A 22,626-nucleotide genomic window follows, 5' to 3' on the forward strand; every position below is an offset into this window, starting at 1 on the left:
GCTCTGCACACAGTAAGCGCTCAATAAATACGATTGATTGATTCCCAAGCGCTTAGTACAGTGCTCTGCACACAGTAAGCACTCAATAAATACAACTGAATGAATGAATGAATGAAAAGTGAGCGGTTGAAGATGGTAGTTAGGGAGAAAAAGAAGGGAAGGGGCAAGAGTTTTTATAAGATGTGAAGGAATGAAGTCTGAAACATATGTGGAGGGGGTGGCACGAGAGGAGGGAGGAGATCTCCTCTGAAGATATTGTTGGGAAGGATGGGTAAGTAGAAGAGGTGATTGAGGAAAGGGGGGATGGAGGATGGGTGATTTTGGGAAGCTCAGACCTGATGGTGTTAATTTTCCTAATGAAGTAGGTGGCCAGATCATTGGGGGTGAAGGATGCAGGAGGGGGAGGAACTGGGGGACTGAGGTATCACCAATCAATTAATCAATGGTATTTATTGAGCACTTACTGTATTCAGAGAACTGTATTAAGTGCTTGGAAGAGTACAATACAATAGACACAGTAGGCATGTTCCCTGATTACAAAGTGCTTACCAACATTTAGTACAGTACATTGCACCCAATGGATGCTCAATACCTTTACTACTACAATCATCCAATATTCAAGGTTATATTTATTTTTGATAAGTATTTTGTTCAAAACTTTTGATCTGAAGATCTGCCCCTATTTCATAACAGTTAAACCACTATTACTGCACACACATCCCAGTTTTGCTATTTCTTTCTCAAAGACATACAGCTTTTTTAAACTGTTACACTTCTGTATGGCAACCCAGATGTGTTTTTTTTCTTAAAAGGAATAACCTCTTAACAGGTACATATTCAAGCTCTGCCATATAAAATAATCTTTCAAGATAAAAAAAAAACACTTCACTGATCTCAAATCTTGAAATGTTAACACTATAATTATTTCCTATCAAATCAGGTCTCACATCTTTTCTCTTAAATAAAATATTCTCCCACTGACTGACAGCGAGGAATTTCATAAGCATAGCTAAAGTGTAGCATCTGTAAGTAAACGCACAAATAGAAAAATGAAGATTTATGAAAAATGCCATGGGGTGTAGTGCAAATCTCAATGGGATTAATCAGGAAACATCATTACAGAAACCTGCTGGAGATAATAGCAGAAGTTTCCTATTTCAGGGAGGGGAGAAAGACAAAAGAGATTGTAAACACTTAGATTTCATTATTCTAAACTCTCTTAATTCTTCTCCAAGCCAAGCTTGCTCCTCACTTCCAAAGAGCCAGTGGTTAATATCAGCCAATGGATATTTTGAGACCATCATGTAGTAAGCAGGGGCAGATAATATAAGCATAATATACCTTAAAATCTACTTTAAAATAGATTTTAATAGGTATTTTAAAATTTAAAATACCTTTAAATACCTTAAAATATACCTTTAATCATATCTTATAGTAGGATCTATTAGGATTCTCTGGAGCATCAATTAGTACGTAATAAAATGAGTCAACAGGCAAATCAATCATCATCTCTGTGATAAATCTAAAGGTGATACCATACTACTGGTTTCCTATTTTTGGTCCTGACTAAATTCCATTGCCCTTATCTCCCTCCTCTCTTCTCGCCTTCCCTGTCTCCTTGCTAAATAACTCCACTGCATTTCTCCACATCCTGGGCAACAATCTCACCCTCTACCCTAATTCCTTAACCCATCTCTACGTTTTCAGTTTATATGCTAAGCTATTTTAATTCAGTATAACTCAAGTCATACTTCTAAGCTGAGGCCTGGACGTCACACAAGACGCTGTCATTCTCTTCAAATTGACATTGCTTCCAGGATGGGGTAGGCAATGGCTTTTTTTCTTAAAAACATAAACAAACAAAAACAGCTCCTGGAACTGCTCGTTAACATCACACATATACTCTGGCATGCGATTAAATGTAGAGGTATACAGATGATATTTTTGTGTAAGTCCATCCAATTCTGGCTGAAACAAACTAACCCTTGAGTGTTTGTCTGATTCAGCCTTACCCTTATTCCACCCCCACTTGCTGCAGAGCCACTGTGATTTTGGGCCCTGCACCTGAGCGGTACAATGTGGCTTTAGTAGCCAGTGGTAAAAGGAGGCTCAGCCCTGAAAATTAAAATACTGGATTTGAAGGCATCCAATTCCATAATTGTACCAGGCAGGTTACATACTAACTAAAAACTGGAAATTCTGCTATAAAACCTGATGATTTTTATATCTCCCCAAATAATATGGCAGGGCAGGTGCAAGCTGCTTTAAGACCAGTTTGGCCTACTAAGGAATACAGAAATAGGTAACCCATTGCTATTCAATTCTATTATATTTACTGAGCGCTTACTGTGTGCAAAGCAGTGCTATGAAATAAACTCCTGAGAGCAACATTTTCCATAATCAAATGGAGCCCTTTAAGCCCTTTAAAGGCAACTGGGAAATTATGGAACATTTTCAAGTAGACTGTAATATAAAAACTAAATTTATTTGATAACCTCCTGATTATAAAGGTTTACAATAGATGAACCAGGAAACCATTAGAAACATGATTGGTGGTACTTTGAATTAAACTACTTAATTTCCATTTTGCTTGTTGATCTATGTAAAGTGTGTTTTTCCAAGGTTACATGTCAACAGCCATGTTTTCCTCTGACGGGCCAGTCTCCCTCCAGAAGGTGAGAAAATGATGACTTTGCTTGGAAACAAAGTCATCTTGGCATCGAAAGTTCAGGCCAAACATACTAAATTAGCTCGTAGAAGAAACAAATCTACCAATCAACAAAGAATCCTGAAATTCCTGAGCAGCTTGGGAATTGTTATGGGAACCTAGGGAATCTCACATATCTGTCAAGCTCCCTGCTGTTGAAAGTGAGAAATTAAGATTTTTTTAAATATACTGGTAAACACAGGACTGTAAATGTAAAACAAATGGACTAAAGGTAGCACAGATTGATAATTGAAATAGAAGAGGATAAGGTTTCCAAAAGGAAAGATACTTCTAAGATAGTTGGATAATTCCTGAGGTCATTTTAGTGTTTGTGAGGAAACCTGATTAATTGAGCTTCTTGCAAATTCAGTAGCAGTGCCTGAAAGAAAAGTGTCAGTTCTTTGGGAAACATTATAGGAGTGAAAAACTCAGCATTGACTTATGTGGCTAATGATCCTTGGTTAGCAGTAATAGCGATGGCATTTGTTAAGCACTTACTATGTGCCAAGCACTGTTCTAAATGCTGAATCAATATGACCACCAAATTGTAGAAAAAAACAGAACACACTCCCTGAGAAACTACAACCCAGGTGGGATTTTTCTCTCTCATGGTTCCTTTTCATCACTACCTATTTCTTACTTGTGAAGATATGCTTAATAAGGACTGTAATTACTAGCCCAAAAGGCCAACATTTTTAAAATTCTATTTCTCAGCTAGTATGAGAAAATACATGCACTGGAGCATTTAAGAACTTCTTTGGGGAGGGAAAAACCACCAAACACTATACCAAATATACCAAATAAAGCTCCTAGAGAGCAATTATTGGATTTCATATTCTTTGTTCAAGGCCAACCCTTGACCCTCTCTGCCCTAAATGGGCCAAGGGCTTGGGATGAGTCATATGTTACACTTAAACCACAGAGATTCATCATGGGAAAACTATTAGACCTTGACAACAAAGCACTTCCTAGAATCCCTTAGCTGATAGGGTTGCATCACTTTGTGAAGTGCATATGCAGTCTTTGGCCACAACAGCTAGGACTTGAATGCAGGTCTTCCACTTCCCCGCATACTGAGGGCTGTGGATCAGAAAACCTCTGCTTGCTAAAAATCGTACCCTGCCAAGAATTCAACACTTCAACACTCCATCCTACCAAGATAATCTCATTTCTTATCTATTTTTTATTGTATGCACCCAAGCATCTAGGAGTGCCCTGCATATGCAGTAGGTGCTCAATAAATTCTGATAATGGCGATTGGTTCCCCACCTACAAGAATAAGGTCTTGTAGTTATCACTGTCAGGTAATACATTCCAAGAGGATTCACAAAGGGAAGAGTGGGACATAAATACCAAAATCTTTAGATGAAACAGCCTTTATCATAAATCCACTACGGCAGAACTGAATATAAAAAGTGACATTAAGCCTCTCTAAAATGTCACAGAGATGGTGCCACTGATCATTATATCCATGGGGATTACTGAATAAATGGATCAAGGCAGTGCACAGAATAAAATGGCTCAAGTTTGATGGTAACTTACTTACCATTAAAGTTCTCTGTCACTATCCTTAGAAGTCTTTCAAAGGAGAAACCCCTCCATTCTCTCCTTCTACAGCCCAGCCCGAAACCTCCTCTCCTCTGCTGCTAACCTCCTCACTGTACCTCGTTCTCACCTGTCCTGCCATAGACCCCCAGCCCATGTCCTCCCCCTGGTGTGGAATGCCTTCCCTCCACACATCCGCCAAACTAGCTCTCTTCCTCCCTTTGAAGCCCTACTGAAAGCTCACCTCCTTCAAGAGGCCTTCCCAGACTGAGCCCCCCCTTTTCCTTTCTTCCTCTCCATTCCCCCCGCCCTACCTCCTTCCCCTCCCCACTGCACCTGTATATATGTTCGTGCAGATTTATTACTCTATTTTACTTGTACATATTTACTATTCTATTTATTTTCATTCAATCGTATTTATTGAGGCTTACTGTGTGCAGAGCACTGTACTAAGCGCTTGGGAAGTACAAGCTGGCAACATATAGAGACGGTCCCTACCCAACAGCGGGCTCACAGTCTAGAAGACTGTGTCTAGACGACGAAATGTCTAGAAGACATTTTGTTAATGATGTGCATCTAGCTTTAATTCTATTTGTTCTGACAACTTGACACCTGTCCAACATGTTTTGTTTTGTTGTCTGTCTCCCCCTTCTAGACTGTGAGCCCGTTGTTGGGTAGGGACCATCTCTACATGTTGCCAACTTGCACTTCCCAAGCGTTTAGTACAGTGCTTTGCACACAGTAAGCGCTCAATAAATACGGTTGAATGAATGAATGAAATCTGTTTTAATTCCAATACAATTCCAATGATTCTTCCTAGTACAAAGTCAAAATCTGGCAGGTCAAAATTTGTTTTGTCCACCTGTCTTAAAATCCTGAAGAGTCTGGGATCTGTAATAAGTGACGTAAAACTCTGCAAATCTTTCATGTTGACATGAGGCTCAGCTGGCATGCTAAATATGCGAGGATAATAGCCTGTTGAGCTGTAAATCACAGACTGACAAAAGACAGGACAGGCCAATGGCCCTCAGGGTAACATGACTCTATTTTGCATTCAGAAGGGCTATAAAATTCAGTTTCTGGGGTTACAATCTGGCTTCTGGATTACAACAAAATTCAAGCCCATGGCCTCACCTCCCTACATACATTAGGGGTTCTACAGTGTTATGAAGAGTACTTGCAGATGAGGATTGTTGTTGTGGGCAGGGAAGGTGGATAACAAGTCTGTCTTACTGTACTCTTCCAAGCACTTAGCACACTGCTCTGCACACAGAAGGCACTCAAATGTGACTGATTGATTTCCAGAAAAGAAGTTTGGGCAGAGAAGTAATGGGGCACAGGCAAGGTGGATGAACCAAACATCAGTGAATTATTTCATTCATTCATTCATTCGTATTTATTGAGCGCTTACTGTGTGCAGAGCACTGTACTAAGCGCTTGGGAAGAAAGTTTAAAAAGAAAGTAGTTTAAGAAAGTTCAAGTTTAAGAAAGTTTAAAAAGAAAGTAAATTTGGGGAAAATGCATTTGCACTGATGATTACCATTTATAAGTTAAATGTTGCATGGATATTATTAATAAGATGATACATTCACAGCAGATAAGGAGATAAAGTAAGCTTCAGGCTATGAACTGTAGTAACATTGCTACTTTTAACCTTTTCTCTTAAAATTCCAACATCAGTTCCTTAAGACAGTGGACTTCTTTCATTGCCATATTCAAAGATGGAAGAGACTGACAAACTTGTAGACACAGCTCAGTCAATAAATAGCCTTGAGGCTGAGACCCCAAAAATCTTACCCATATCCCCTTATCTCACGTAGGCTTTTAAGACTAATAGCAGCAATTACAACACAAAAGTCCAGCATTGACTACAATTACTGACTCTCAGGGGGGCTGAATATAATGAATAATTCATGAAACACATGCCATAAACCTGAGACATACATACATAAACACACCCAGAGCAAACAGAGCTCTTTGTTGTTATACAAGTTTGTCACCTGCTGTTACCAGCTGCCACAGAGGAGCACTCCCTCCCTCCTCCTCTTTTATACTGGATATGCAGGACCCATCTTTCATATTCTGGAATTTATGTGCTTAAGTTCAGCGAAGCCCCATGGTAAAGAAATCAAATGCAACTGAATATTTCAGGTACAACACCTCTTGTATTATATGATATTTTGAAATACATAAAGATTTCTCTTGCCTCATTTCCCAGCCTCCAACTTCTACCACAATCCACTTCCAAACTTGCTATTGTCTATAGACTAGTACAAACTCACAAGAGCAGCAATGTTTGGTAAAGCCTTTAAACTTTTTCAAGTGAGAAATATTTACATCTTTCATTCTGACCACTGAAAGAGAAAACCCACTAGGCTGCTATAGGCACATTTAGTTTTACATATATGTGTTCCCATTTAAGGAATATTCTTTCTACACCTAAGCCTACGATTGCATTAAAATATGATGAACTCAATCATATTTACTGAGTGCCTAGTGTACACAGCACTGTACTAAACTCATCTGGCTTTATTGTGCACTTAATGAGAATGGCCTCTAACTTGTGTTTTTTCTGGAGGCCGGAGAGGTGAGGTTCTTGGGTGCTGGGATCCTTAGCCCTGAGATCTCTGCAAGTGTTATTTTTCTGTGTTTAAAATATTATAAAAATCTGGTAGCATTTGGCAGATTCTAGACCCTGCCTCAGTCCTAGGAAGTATCAAGAACTTTATTGTGGGAAAAAAGGACTAAAAGCAAAATTAACAAACCAAATTTAAAAACCAGTGCAGTGCACACTTAAGCATTCTAAGTCTAAAGCAAAAGCTCTCAGTGAAAAATCAGTCAGGTCAGGTTTTCTACAATGACAGGGAGGCCAAGCATCTCATATATCTCAGCATAAGTGGGAGACGGGTTCCCAAGGAAGACAAAACTAACTATATTTGTGAAGGAGAAAGACACAAGGAGAGTAAGGTGCCTGTCTGATGAAGTCATTTCAAGGACCTAAAATAGTACAATTTTTCCAAAATCACTTTCAGCTACATTAGCAGTAGGATTTGTTGCCAAAGATCTCTCTTGATGTGGAATCTTAGAAGTGACAAGCCCTCATGATCACAGTTGAGCAATGCTAATTTGCTGATTATCTCAAAAGAAGGAATAAGGAGAACAGAAAGCATAATCAACATTTTCCTAAGTTACACCACAGCAATCACGAATCAGTAAAGCAAACACAACCTAAAGCCTGGCAAAAGAGAGAGAAAAAAAGTCTAGAAGGGTGGGGGTATCGGGGACAGAAGTGCATTCTTGAAGTCTGTTTTCTCCATACCTTTTCAAATTTTCTCAGCAACTCCCGTAAGCTGAAGTTGAGGCCAATCATCGTCCAGTATCCCTTTGAGCCTACATCTTTCTGGTAAAGTTTCTGCAGCCAACAGTCTATGATATCCAATAATCGTATCTTTTCCAGCTATACTTTAAAACTTTTTGCAAAACACCCCACAAGCCTCCCCCCTGAACTATATTCCATCAGGAGCAGCTTGCAATGAAACATTTTCATGATCTCGCTATGTGCCCCTGTTTTCATGGACTGAGTAGTTCACAGTGGATATACCCGTTCCTATAGTTTCTGTTAACCAGGATCCATGAGGCTGGCATGCTCTCCCTTTTTCTCTAGACAGCCCAGGATTCTCTACTGATCACCTCACTAATGACCTACAGGCCGCAACTGTTCTCTCCTGGGCCCCAAGCTCAACGTTTGGTCTCAATTACCCACAGAGAAGAAGTTATATCCTGGTGACTTGCAGGAGGGAGGGGAAAAAAAAAAGAAGAAAAATAAAAGACCTTAAGTATTACCAACTTCCTCCATTCAGAATAGTTTCCACCCCTGAAAAAAAAAAAGGTTCTGGGTAAAGAGCCAGATTTGAAAGAGCAGCACTCACAGAGTTAGGAGGAGGAGAGGGGAAATCCGTATGAAGAAACAGCACTAAATGGCTGGACAAGAGGCCACCCCTTCTCACTCACACTCTCCCAGTCACCAGCAGTCTGGGGTTGCTATGGTAACAATCAAGCAAGTTTCAGTCCATTTCCCTCAGTCAGCCCAGCCTAGGGGATACTGTCGTGCAACGGGACTATAGCCCATTAAAAAAGTTGTTTCATCGGTTAGTCTCCAAGCTCTGGCAGCAGATCGCACAGCCACCTCGGCCACACTGGAGAGTAGTGGAGGCCTCAGCCGTCAGCAATTCCCTGGGCTGCTCTGACAGCAGTGTGGCAATCTACTTCTCTTTCCAGCCGTTGTTTATTATTTTAATCAGCATCCTCCCTTCCACCACCCCTCATGCTGCTCTGAAGTTAAGCACACTCCCACTTCCTGGAGGCCTCCCTGATCATATTAGTACCTTTAAAAAAAAAAACAAAACTCAGTGTGGACCACACTTCCCAGAACTCTGTTTCCCAGCTGCTCCAATGCAAAGATGAAATGGAAAAAAAAACACCCACGAAACTAACTTCTTCATTAAAAAAAAATTCACCTTTCCTTTTTTTAGGAGCAAGAACTGTAACCAATATAAATAGATTCCTTCCTCATTACTACAGATGAACATTTTTCAAATTATTTGCATATGGAGCCTGTACTTACTGCGAGAAAACTTACTGCGAGAACCTGACACCTGAAATTATTCTAAATTTTAAATAATCTCCACTGCAAACACAGGATATTTGGCTCCATTTCCATGCCTTTAATGCTACTTAAAACTAAGACAAATTGACATGCCTCATTTTACCAAAAAGCTCAGGATAAATTGAATGTTCAAGGTGCTACGTTATTCTGTTGATGATAATGTATTTTTGCTTTTTCCTTGCATCACATGGACAATTAATGTACTAAAAGAATAAAATCAAATTATTAATGACAATTCTGCTCCCCAAACTCACCCTCCCAACCATCCTGTGGAGAGGAGCAGCAAATTTGTGTATTTCCCTCAGTGGGGAATAAAGTCAGTGAGGCTATGGTGTCTGCACTATGGTGAGTGAGGAAGTACACTGCAATCTGAGGTTTAGAGAGCAACTAGTTTTCCTTTAAAGAATATCCAGGCATCTAGACCCCCCACCATATAATCTGGTACCAGGGTTGGAGTCTGGTAAGGCTCAACCTTGGGGACCAGAAAGGGACTATTTTTCTTTTTGGGCCACTGGTGTTTTTGGGGAAAGGTTGGAAAGTAGGAAGACAAGGGAGGAAGGTCATTCAGTGAAAAGCAAAGGGAGATCAAAGAGCTGCCTAGGGTTAACACTTGTTGGGGAGTCTGCGGCAGCTCCAGCTTAGTCTTGTCCCAGGGCTTCCCAACTGATTGCTAGATTGGGAAGGAGGAAGGGGAAAAGTTGCAGAGAGGAGAGATATACTTCCGGACCTCTCCGAGGCAAATCTTTGGTGGAAATTTACCCAAAGTTGTCTCATCTAGAGTAACCTTCATTAAATGAGCTAAGTAGCAGATGGAGGGAAACCAAAGATGACTGGCACACAGGGAAAGACCTTACTTGGGGCAAAGTCTACCATCAGACACTAATAGCTCTCCAAGGAATGCCTGATCCGGGAAACATGAAACACTTTATGATAATGACATGATAGTTACTGGTGGACGGCTGCTTTAATTGATATGCAAAACTCCAATTGGGCATCTATGATCTTAATAAAGTTACACAATCACATTAATTAACACCAACACAAGGAAGACTTTTATCTGAGAGGGGTGATTTTAGTTTCATGACCAAGAGGAAAAAAAATGAAGTTATTATAAAAAAATCCAGATATATTTATAATATATGATTATTGGTGACATTCATCCAGCTTATAACAAAACCAGAATCCATCATTAGCGTAATTACATGTTAGAATAGGAGTCCCATTAAAGGAGAGGTTCCCTGGAGTAATACTATTTGCCTCAGTTTTTCTTCCAAATACAAAAATACCACTTGTGATGTGCTCTATATTGAATTTGTCTGTAGACTGCTTTCATTTTTGAGAAGCAGCATGGCCTTTTAGATAGAGCAGTTGGTCTGTGAGTCGGAAGGACCTAGATTCTAATCCAGGATCTACCACTTGTCTGCTGTGTGACTGTGGGAAAACCAATTAACTTCTCTGTGCCTCATTCACCTCATCTGTCAAATGGAAATGAAGACTCTGAGCTCCATATGGGGCATGGACTGTGTCTGGCCTGACTAGCTTATATTCATTCATTCATTCAACCGTATTTATTGAGCGCTTACTGTGTGCAGAGCATCTTAGTACAGTGCTTGGAACATAGTAAGCACTTAACAAATACCATTTAAAAAAACATTATTTACTGCATCTCATCTCAAACAAGAGCTAAAGTCAGATGTCTCAAGACGTTAGGTGGCTCACTGGATTGGTAACAGAGGTATGAAGAGAAGAATATTCTAAGTCAAAACTTTCCAAAGGCCACAAGGAACATAACTTATTAGACTATGTCTACTCAACCACTTATATAAAAAGGTTTCATCTCAGTTCCCTAGGGGCATATGAATTTGTTCCAAAATCCACCAACATCACTGGAAGAAGGAACTAGCATCCTTGCTGGATGCCTCAAATGAAGAGCCAAGAAATGAATGTGCTTCTAACTACAGTCACACAGTTGCTGTTGTCCACGCTATATTTTCTGTGTATTCTCAAATGCCGCATGCTGGGACTTTTCAAAAGCAGCATTAAATAAACTTTCTAAACACACAAAAGAAAAAAAAGGGGGGGGGAGCAAATGGAACATATTCAGCTGGGCAAACTTCCAACTACTACCCACAGTGTTGGATTACTCTTCAGTGTAATGTGTATACATATGTCTTACCCTGAACCCTCACTGGAAAGATGAATGATTACAAATTCTGTTAAATACAGAATTGAGGAAGGGGACCCCAGAAGTTTACTCTCCCTGTTCAAAAGAGTAAGGCAGGTTGGGGAATATTTAAGAGGAATCCTAGCATAACTGAGCTACACTGTAGGTACGTCTCTAGACCTGATAGAGTCTCCCTGGGGTCTGTAAGACTCAACAATGGAAAATTCCAAAACCCAGGGATGCCTGACCCAGGTAAGAAACACATTTCTTTACAGCATGGATGGCAGTCATCTATTAAAATCTATAACTTTCCCACCTATATGCCCATCAGAGGAGGTTTCTTAGTTGAATTAAACTGAATAAATGCTACAGTATTGCTAAATGGCTAAAAACATTTTTCACAGCTAAAAATGGTGCAACTGTATTTTTTTATTATAGGAGTTAGGCATAAAGCAATGCAATCAATACAGGGTTACCTTTTTAATTGTTTCAATTCTTAGTGGTTATGAAGGGGGTGAAAAATTCAAAATATACTGCAAAAAATTACATCATAAGGGGATAGTGGGAATGTAGCAATCATCCACTTAATGAAGCACCAAACCACTACATAATACTCTCTTCAAGTAATGCATCATGGTGTAACTATATCTCACAATGAGGTGGTAAACAAAATGATGGTACTTGCTACGCAAACAACATGCCTCATATATTACTATGGATTTCTTAATGACTTCAGTAAGTTGGTTCAAGCATTCAAACAGGCTAATAACAAAAGCTGAACTTCTATACAACAAAACTGGAGCCCATTGAAAGGTTTAATAATTGAATGCCAGTACTCCAAGTTGTGGATATTCTGCCACTTTAGACACATGGCAAATATCTTCTAATGCCAATCTTCTAATGATTCATTCATTCATTCAATCGTATTTACTGAGCGCTTACTGTGTGCAGACCACTGTACTAAGCACTTGGGAAGTACAAGCTGGCAACATATAGAGACGGTGCCTACCCAACAGCAGGCTCACAGTCTAGAAGGGGGAGACAGACAGCAAAACAATACATATTAACAAAATAAAATAAACAGAATAAATATGTACAAGTAAAATAGAGTAATAAATATGTACAAACATATATACATAGATACAGGTGCTGTGGGGAGGGGAAGGAGGTAAGGTGGGAAGATGGGGAGGGGGAGAGGAAGGAGGGGGCTCAGTCTGGGAAGGCCTCCTGGAGGAGGTGAGCTCTCAGTAGGATTTTGAAGGGAGGAAGAGAGCTAGCCTGGCGGATGTGCAGAGGGAGGGCATTCCAGGCCAGAGGGAGGACGTGGGTCAGGGGTTGACGGCGGGACAGGCGAGAACGAGGCACAGTGAGGTGGTTAGCAGCAGCAGAGTGGAGGCTGCAGGCTGGGCTGTAGAAGGAAAGAAGGGAGGTGAGGTAGGAGGGGGCGAGGTGATGGAGAGCCTTGAAGCTGAGAGTGAGAAGTGAGGACTTAATCAAACATAAACATACAGTAGCTCCAAACAACCAGAGATGTAGGAAAGGGAATTAGTGGAATCAATAAAATCCAAATTATTTAATAAAATCCACATTCTTATGCCACAGAGAGGGAAAAAATCTATCTGGATTTAGCAAGATCTTGAAATGTAATATGGAATCAAAATATGACTCTTCTAGGCATAAAACACAGTTCTCAGGGCAATTTACATAGATTACCACAGTCTGTGTAATAATGTTCCAGGAGAATGAACTAGATTCAGAGGATTTTTTGCAAATACTAACAAATAATCAGTAGGCCCACAGCACTGATGCAGATCCCTGTTTAAAATTATTGAATAAAACCTATGCTTAAATACTGACCCTTCACTACAAGCCGTTTTAAAATAAGCCCAAATTTAATTTGATAATCAATGCAACCAGCAGCTGGTTTTTACTTCTGATCTTCTACAAAAAAACAAAAATAGAAGAAAGAAAGTTATTTGGGAGACGTAGAAGAAGCCTATAGGTCAATAGGTGGCTAAAGCCATGGGAAAAAATATTTGCTCAGCCTAAATCAATTCTGCTTTCCCATTCTTGCAAAACCTCCACTTTTAGAACAGCACCAGTCTGTTCTAAAATGAAATATGTTCAATTCTTTTCTTTTCTTCACTATCCTTCTAAGGGAAGTTTGCAATTCAAAATAAAATTCAGCCAAGAAAGCCTGATCATTGTGTGACACTGCAACTCATTGTTTATGTATTAACTCAAATACCATGGTTCTATTAAGAGGGCTCTATTCAGTACATTACAGCTTTCTAGCTAATGCTAGCCAGCAGCCAGATCTGCCAGCCGATAGCCATTTAAGTGATATATAGCCCATAAGGACAAAAGGTCCAACCAAAAGATGCAAGGTTGAGCCCTCCAACGGAAAGGGGTAAATAACCCTTTAAATATGGAAATATAAGTAATACATTCAAACATAAAAAAGAGTTATGGAAATAATTAAATTAGCCAAATTAAAACATTTCAATAAAACTAAATAATGTCTTATTTTGGTAATGGTTCTGTCAGTAGAAGAAGTAATGAGAAGTGAAAGTTATGATGATTTATAAGAAGCAGTTTAAGGCTTCCTACATCTTTCCACAGCCCATGGCCGAAGGATTCTAGGACACTGAAAATTAAAAGGAATGAGAAGCTCTTTTCCTGCATTCTGCTGGTACACATCGGAGCTGCCCAATCAATCAATCATATTTATTGAGTGCTTACTGTGTGCAGAGCACTGTACTAAGTGCTTGGGAAGTAAAAGTTGGCAACATATAGAGACAGTCCCTACCCAACAGTGGGCTCAGTCTAGAAGGGGGAGACAGAGAACAAAACCAAACATATTAGCAAAATAAAATAAATAGAATAGATAAATACAAGTAAAATAAAGAATAGAGTAATAAATATGCACAAACATATATACATATATACAGGTGCAGTGGGGAAGGGAAGGAGGTAAGATGGGGGGATGGAGAGGGGAAAAAGGGGGAGAGGAAGGAGGGGGCTGAGTCTGGGAAGGCCTCCTGGAGGAGGTGAGCTCTCAGTAGGGCCTTGAAGGGAGGAAGAGAGCTAGCTTGGCGGAGGGGCAGAGGGAGGGCATTTCAGGCCAGGGGGATGACGTGGGCTGGGGGTCGACGGCGGGACAGGCGAGAACGAGGCACAGTGAGGAGATTAGTGGCAGAGGAGCAGAGGGTGTGGGCTGGGCTGGAGAAGGAGAGAAGGGAGGTGGGGTAGGAGGGGGCGAGGTGATGGAGAGCCTTGAAGCCGAGGGTGAGGAGTTTCTGCCTGATGCGCAGATTGATTGGTAGCCACTGGAGATTTTTGAGGAGGGGAGTAACATGCCCAGAGCGTTTCTGGACAAAGACAATCCGGGCAGTAACATGAAGTATGAATTGAAGTGGGGAGAGACACGAGGATGGGATATCAGAGAGCATGCTGATGCAGTAGTCCAGACGGGATAGGATGAGAGCTTGAACGAGCAGGGTAGTGGTTTGGATGGAGAGGAAAGGGCGGATCTTGGCAATGTTGCGGAGCTGAGACCGGCAGGTTTTGGTGACAGCTTGGATGTGAGGGGTGAATGAGAGAGCGGAGTCGAGGATGACACCGAGGTTGCGGGCTTGTGAGACGGGAAGGATGGTAGTGCCATCAACAGTGATGGGAAAGTCAGGGAGAGGGCAGGGTTTGGGAGGGAAGACAAGGAGTTCAGTCTTGGACATGTTGAGTTTTAGGTGGCGGGCAGACATCAAGATGGAGATGTCCTGAAGGCAGGAGGAGATGCGAGCCTGGAGGGAGGGGGAGAGAGCAGGGGGAGAGATGTAGATTTGGGTGTCATCAGAATAGAGATGATAGTTGAAGCCGTGGGAGCGAATGAGGTCACCAAGGGAGTGCGTGTAGATCGAGAACAGAAGGGGACCAAGAACTGAACCTTGGGGAACCCCCACAGTAAAACAGAGGTCATCACTCAGCAAGTTAAAATATTTAATGATGAAGATAGCTCTTTATTAGAGAACACTAAGCCAAGTGAATGTTATGAAATCATCATTCCTTAATACTCCCCAGCAGAGGACAACACTGATAAAATATATATAGATATGTTCAATTCCAAATGTGGCACTGAGCAAGTCCGTGAGATATGCAACAAAATAATCTAAGTCTTTAGTTAAAATTTTTCAACATACCTACATTTTCCTTCTCTGAATCAATCAATCAAACAATCATGTGCTCACTGTGTGCCAGGCACTGGGGTAGATGCAAATTAATCAGGTTGGACAAAGTCATGTCCATAATAATAGTAATAATAGTAATGGTATTTGTTAAGTGAAGGGAAGTTAAGGGAAGCAGCGTGGCTCAGTGGAAAGAGCCCGGGCTTTGGAGTCAGAGGTCATGGGTTCAAATCCTGGCTCTGCCAACTGTCAGCTATGTGACTTTTGGCAAGTCACTTAACTTCTCTGTGCCTCAGTTACCTCATCTGTAAAATGGGGATTAAAACTGTGAGTCCCCCATGGGACAACCTGATCGCCTTGTAACCTCCCCAGCGCTTAGAACTTGCACATCATCATCATCAATCGTATTTATTGAGCGCTTACTATGTGCAGAGCACTGTACTAAGCGCTTGGGAAGTACAAATTGGCAACATATAGAGACAGTCCCTACCCAACAGTGGGCTCACAGTCTAAAAGGGGGAGACAGAGAACAAAACCAAACATACTAACAAAATAAAATAAATAGAATAGATATGTACAAATAAAATAAATAAATAAATAAATAGAGTAAAAAATATGTACACACATATATACATATATACAGGTGCTGTGGGGAAGGGAAGGAGGTAAGATGGGGGGATGGAGAGGGGGACGAGGGGGAGAGGAAGGAAGGGGCTCAGTCTGGGAAGGCCTCCTGGAGGAGGTGAGCTCTCAGCAGGGCCTTGAAGGGAGGAAGAGAGCTAGCTTGGTGGAGGGGCAGAGGGAGGGCATTCCCGGCCCGGGGGATGACGTGGGCCAGGGGTTGATGGCGGGACAGGCAAGAGCGAGGTACAGTGAGGAGATCAGCAGTGGAGGAGCGGAGGGTGCGGACTGGGCTGTAGAAGGAGAGAAGGGAGGTGAGGTAGGAGGGGGCGAGGTGATGGACAGCCTTGAAGCCCAGGGTGAGGAGTTTCTGCCTGATGCGCAGATTGATTGGTAGGCACTGGAGATTTTTGAGGAGGGCAGTGATATGCCCAGAGCGTTTCTGGACAAAGATAATCCAGGCAGCAGCATGAAGTATGGATTGAAGTGGAGAGAGACACGAGGATGGGAGATCAGAGAGAAGGCTGATGCAGTAGTCCAGACGGGATAGGATAAACATCGTAAGTGTTTAACAAATACCAACATTATTATTATTATTATTAAATGCTTACTATATGCCAAGCACTGTTCTAAGAGCTAGGGAAAATACAAGTTAATACAAATTAATCAGGATGGACACAGCCCCTGTCTCACATGGGTATCATACTCTTCATCCCCATTTTACAGATGAGGTACTGAGGCACAGAGAAGTTAAGTGACTTGCCCAAGATCACACAGCAGATAAGCGGCAGATACAGGATTAGAACCCAGGTCCTCAGAACCCAGGTGCTTCTGAGTTCCAGGCTCATGCTCTGTCCACTAAGCCATGCTGCTTCCCTGCAAGCCATGCTGATTCCCTGCTTCACTTGGGCTCACAGTTTTAATTCCCATTTTACAGATGAGGTAACTGAGGCACAGAGAAGTGACTTGCCCAAGATCACAGAACAGGCAAGTGGCAGGGCAGGGTTTAGAACCCAGGTCCTTCTGACTTCCAGACTTGCTCTCTATCCACTAGACCATGCAGCTTACTGCTGTGCAAAACTTGGTGCTCTTGAAATATAAAATTAGTTTTTTGGCCAGGTTGATTAAATATCACTTTTGGCCACTGTGAACATTAATTGGCAAGGCAGTATTAAGATTGCTGAATTGTACTTGCCAAGCGCTCTGCACACGGTAAGTGTTCAATAAGTCTGATTGAATGACTTAGGATCCAACTAGTTCACTAGCAATGCATACATCACACAGGGTGAAAGTCAAAATATTTTCCACCTGAAATGCAGTGGTTGATAGCAACCTACACCCATAAGAGAGGGTCGTATGGTGAGAGAAGGTGACAGATGGCCCCGAAGCCAGCCCACCACTGGAGAAAGAGGCTAAAACATGTATCTGGGTCCTTGTGGTCCTTTTAGACTGTGAGCCCACTGATGGGTACGGACTGTCTCTATATGTTGCCAACTTGTACTTCCCAAGCGCTTAGTACAGTGCTCTGCACACAGTAAGCGCTCAATAAATACGATTGATTGATTGCTTGTGGCTGGCTGCGGGTCTCATCTTGCCAGCAGAGGCCATGGAGTGAAGCTTCGATCTCAGCTCAACCTCCAACCCCTCCCCTTCTTCATCCAAGGGCACACTGGACATAATAATAATAATAATAATGATGTTGGTATTTGTTAAGCGCTAACTATGTACCAAGCAATGTTCTAAGCGCTGGGGGGGATAAAAGGTAATCAAGGTTGTCTGACGTGGGGCTCCCCATTTTACAGATGAAGTAACTGAGACACAGAGAAGTTAAGTGACTTGCCCAAAGTCACACAGCTGACAAGTGGCAGAGCCGGGATCGGAACCCACGACATCTGACTCCCAAGCCCGGGCCCTTTCCACTGAGCCACGCTGCTCCCACAGCATGCAGCATCCCATGCAGCATGGGGCTTCAGGGCAGAGTAAAAATGGGAGAGGAGGGGCTGGCGATACTGGTGATCAATAGGGTGAGGGCCTGAGGGATGAGTCGCCATTACAGTCCATCCCATTCCAGGTCCACATGGGGCAGGGCCATCGTGCACGGGCTAAAAGGCCGCTACGGTAAAACAGCTTTCATTCTTGACTGTTCCAGTTTACTTCCAGCTCTGGCCTTAAAGGCTTCTGAAGAGTGGCTACTGGCTAGTGCAAGGTGGTTGGAGAGTAAACGTTCTTCATAGTCACAGTGAAACTGCTGATTTTTTCTGTCAATGATATTTAGTGAGTGCTTATTATGAACAGAGCACTGCACTAAGTGCCTGAGGGAGTACAACAGAGACATAATCCCTGCTCACAACGCCAAACACTATGGCATAGCCATAAGCCACTAAAATAAACAACTCAGGAAATATTTCCAAACCTTGGCCTTTACCCTCAGTAGAAGTGTTTCAGAGCTTTCAAGCACATCAAAATGAATAATTCAGCATATCAGATTCTCTTTTTTAATGCTAGCCAGCTGATGGCTAATGAAGAGATGATCTCTGTGGTTCACAACCATCTGCTCTCTGCCTTGTCATTCTAGGGAAGAAGGCCCCCAAAAAAGGGGATTGAAGAAAGAGCCCAGAAGCAGAGAATTCATATACTGGTATGTCCATGAGACCCAGACAGGATTGGCAACCCAATATATTCCTCTGCCTTGCGATTACTCCCATCTTTTTTATTTTTTTTTTACTGTATTTAAGCACTTACTATTCACCAGGCACTTTTCTAAGCGCTGGGATAGATACAAAGCAATCAGGTAGGAAACACAAAGGACTCACAGTCTTAATTCCATTTTACAGATGAGGTAACTTTAGCACAGCAAAGTTAAGTGATTTGTTCAAGGTCACACACCAGATACATAGTGGAGCCATGGCAGAGTCAGGAGCTTCTGACTCCTTCTTACTCACAGGCCCATGCTCTTTCCACTAGGCCATGCTGCTTCTCTTTGCCTCCTTACCTCCACCATAAAGTCACATTGATAATTACATTAAATCCCACGGCACTTAGGCACCTACCCACAACTTATTTGTATTAATGTCCATCTCCTCTAGATAACAAACTTGTTGTGGGCAGGAAACTTGTCTACCCACTCCATTGTATTATACTCTTCCAAGTGCTTACTGCAGTGCTCTGCACCCAATAAGGGCTTAATCAATACCACTGATTGATTATGACCTACCTGACCTGCTACAACACTGAAGAAAATCACTATCAAAGACCAGTTCTGAGATCCAGGTGGCCAGTTACATTCAGACTCAAATGAGTCCTGCTAAACCTCTTTTTTCCTTCCTAACGCCATTTGGATTTTCTCTATTCTGCTTTCCCTCATAGCCACACTAAGCCAGGTCCATCCCTCAGGCATGGCAACAGAAGAAACATGAAACACCAAGGCTATTTGAGAGAAAATCAAAAGTTAGAGATGGAAATAGTTGATTTTGGCAGGAAAAAAAGATGATGTAGAACTATGATTCACTCCCTCAGCATAATCCAAGTTCCTGGAAGACTAGGAAAATATTTAACAAAAGGTGAGAAAAGCGCCCCTGGACCCAAAAGGAAAGCAAGAGTCTGGAGTATTCCACCCGGAAACTGCTGTTGGTAGCTTGGTCAAGGTGCTCTTGCATAAAATGTTCCAATAGTGAGCCACTTTTTAGCAAATAAACATTACAAGTAAGACAGGACAAGTTTCAAAGAAGCTGTGACTGATTTAGCAGATTTCAAGAAAGCCATGAATTGACATTATCAACAGCCAAGAAAAATCAAAATGATATTCCAGAAAATGAGGTTAAAGAAATGACCCACAGGTCAGTTGGAAAACTGTTGATGAAAATCCAGGTGTTCCCTTAAATGCTCACGATGCAACCATCTGGTCCTGCATTATATACCTACTACTAAAGACGATGATTGTGGCTGCAAGAAATCTAAACCTTGGCTCCCTCTACTTCTCTGTTTACAGTTTTTAGGAATGATCACGGCCAGTGGTAAGAGCACTTGCCTAGGACTCAGGGGATGCAAGTTCCAGTACTAGCTCTCACTGGCCTCCTCTGTGACCTTATACAAGTCATAAAAACCTCTGTGTGCCTAAATTTCTTCATCTATGGAGTGGATAAGCTGGGATATGGCAAGTGACTGGACCAGTGAGGGCTGAGCACTTATTGTGTGCAGAGCACTTTACTAAGTGCTTGGGAGAGTACAGTATAACAATATAACAGACACACTCCCTTCCCAAAACAAGCTTAAAGTCTAGAGGGACTGTCATTTTAATGCAGAGGAAGGGGCAGATCTTGGAAATGTTGAAGAGGAAAAACAACAGGATTTGGAGCAGGCTGAACATGAAGGCTAAAAGAGAGGGAGGATAATGCAAAACACAATAAATCCATTTAATAAGGGACTGAAAAACCACATTTCTCAGGGTTTCCACAAACGATTTTTCGCCCCCTACATTTTGACTTTTTTCCTCTAATTGTAAAATTTGCCTAATTTTATAATTACACAAAATTAGAGTGGATTTAATGCTGGGCCCATGGGCTTCATAATGCTGCATCATAATACATTAACTTTCAATAGTTATTAATGTTGTTACTAAGAAAAATAAATTACTCTTAATAATTAATCACAAGAAAATGTGCCAACATAGCTTCCTTTCTCTAGCATGAATTAAAACTAAATCCAGGCAAAAATCTTATTTATATTCACTTTTGATTAAAAAAGAAAACATGCAGAACTTTAAGAGTAGTTATATTAAAAAAAGGTGTCGACATATTAGATTTTTATATAGCTTCCCTTTGAGTATTTTAAGCTCAGGATCTAAACTGTCATACCAAAAATAAATTGTGAATGAATAGGAGTATGGGATTGGGAGTCAAGACCAACACTCAAGAATTAGTCCAACATTTAACACCTATTACCTTGAATTTATTTTCCAGAATTTGCTTACTAGATGATCTCTCTGAGCTCGTCGGTTTTAAAAATGGGTGAGATTTTAAATTCTATGTGAATTCTTAATTTTAATTCTTAATTTACGTCTTAAAACTTAATTCTTAAGTTTTTAATGGTAGCGATGTTCTGGTTTTTAAATGACACCTAAAGGAAAATATATCTCTCAACATGGACACTGCAGAGAGCAATAATTATTTCAATGACAACAAAGACAAAATGAAGAATTTAGATTTCATTTCATTAGAGAAGCAGCGTGGCTCAGTGGAAAGAGTCCAGCTTTGGAGTCGGAGGTCATGGGTTCAAATCCCGGCTCCGCCACTTGTCAGCTGTGTGACTTTGGGGAAGTCACTTCACTTCTCTGTGCCTCAGTTACCTCATCTGTAAAATGGGGATTAAGACTGTGAGCCCCCTGTGGGACAACCTAATCACCTTGTAAACTCCCCAGTGCTTAGAACAGTGCTTTGCACATAGTAAGCGCTTAATAAATGCCATTATTATTATTATTATTATTATTAAATTTCATTAGATTTCATTAAGAAGCAGCATGGCCTAGTGGAAAGAGCATGGGTCTGGGAGTCAGAGGATCTGGGTTCTAATCTCAACCCTGCCAATGCTTGCTGTGTGACCTTGGGCAAGTCACAATTTCTCTGTACCCATGGCCTAGGAGAGACAGTATGGCCTAGTGACAAGAACACGGGCAGAGGATGTGGGTTCTAATCCCAGCTCCACCACTTATCTACTGGCTGACTTTGGGCAAGTCATTTAACTTCTCAGTGCCTCAGTTACCCCATCTGTAAAATGGGGATTAAGACCGTGAGCCCTATGTGGGACGGGGACTGTATCCCACCTGATTATCTTATATCTACCCCAGCAACTAGAACAGTGCTTGGCACATAGTAACTGCTTAACAAATACCACTATTAATTATTACTACTATTATTATTACTATTATTATTATTAGTTCTCCTGTTCTCCCTCCTAGAGTGTGAGTCAGAGTCTATGTCCAACCTAATTCACTTGTATCTACCCCAGTGTTTAGAACAGTGTTTGACACATAGTAAGGGGTTAACAAATACTATAAAAAAATTAAATGAGTTCCTTTCAACCCATTACTATGTTCACCTTCTATGGTACTGCCAAGCTAATGGAAATTATGATAAGACTAGCCAATGGATATTCCATCCTTCCTGCGGCACTCCCCCTAAAAGAGCGGCACCTAGAACTAGATCTGAATTAGCTCTTAGCAGTCCAAGCAATAATCAATCAATGGTATTTATTAAGTGCTGACTGGGTGCAGAGCACTGTACTAAGCACTTGGGAGAGAACAATACAACAACATTGGTAGATATGTGACCTGCTCCGAGGCTTTTTATTGATCTACAGGAAGGTTTTTTTCTCTCTTACTTTTCCTGGAACGAAGTACATCACCATATAATCTAAACACTTAATGGCCTAACCAGACTGCTAAGTGCTATGTGATAATAGCAAAAATAAATTCGTTTCTGGAGTTTGCTCCTGACAATCTACCTTACTACTGATAACTGGAAAAACCCTCAGGAATGAAGAGAATGAGAAACAGTCCATTTCATAGAAAAGAGGTACGTAAAATGGGCAAAACAGAGTTGAAATGTTTCCTCCTGCCTGGAAGAAAAATATTCAGAAATGTCCTTTGTGTAACACAGTGGCATGTAAAGAGTAATTTCCAAGGCACTGATTCCACTGGCTTCAACAGTAACTAACTCAGTTCTTGAAGCTGCTCTTCTTTTGGGGC

The 22,626-nt window shown here is 41.3% G+C and overlaps 1 protein-coding gene across 4 annotated transcripts in view; it reads right to left on the minus strand.

The window, feature by feature from the left end:
• The window catches only part of UTRN (utrophin), a 583,736-nt gene that overhangs the window by 192,321 nt on the left and 368,789 nt on the right, over nt 1-22,626 (minus strand). The window contains exon 1 of one of the 4 annotated variants that reach the window (XM_038766689.1): nt 7,572-7,707. The exons of the other annotated variants lie outside the window; for them this stretch is intronic. Within the exon in view, the coding sequence (XP_038622617.1) occupies nt 7,572-7,622 (51 nt within the window). The 5' untranslated portion in view covers nt 7,623-7,707. Of the gene's footprint in view, nt 1-7,571; nt 7,708-22,626 lie in introns of those variants that run through there. 4 annotated transcript variants of the gene reach the window in all.

This window comes from Tachyglossus aculeatus, chromosome 2 (genome assembly GCF_015852505.1).
Source record: "Tachyglossus aculeatus isolate mTacAcu1 chromosome 2, mTacAcu1.pri, whole genome shotgun sequence".
NCBI lineage: Eukaryota > Metazoa > Chordata > Mammalia > Monotremata > Tachyglossidae > Tachyglossus > Tachyglossus aculeatus.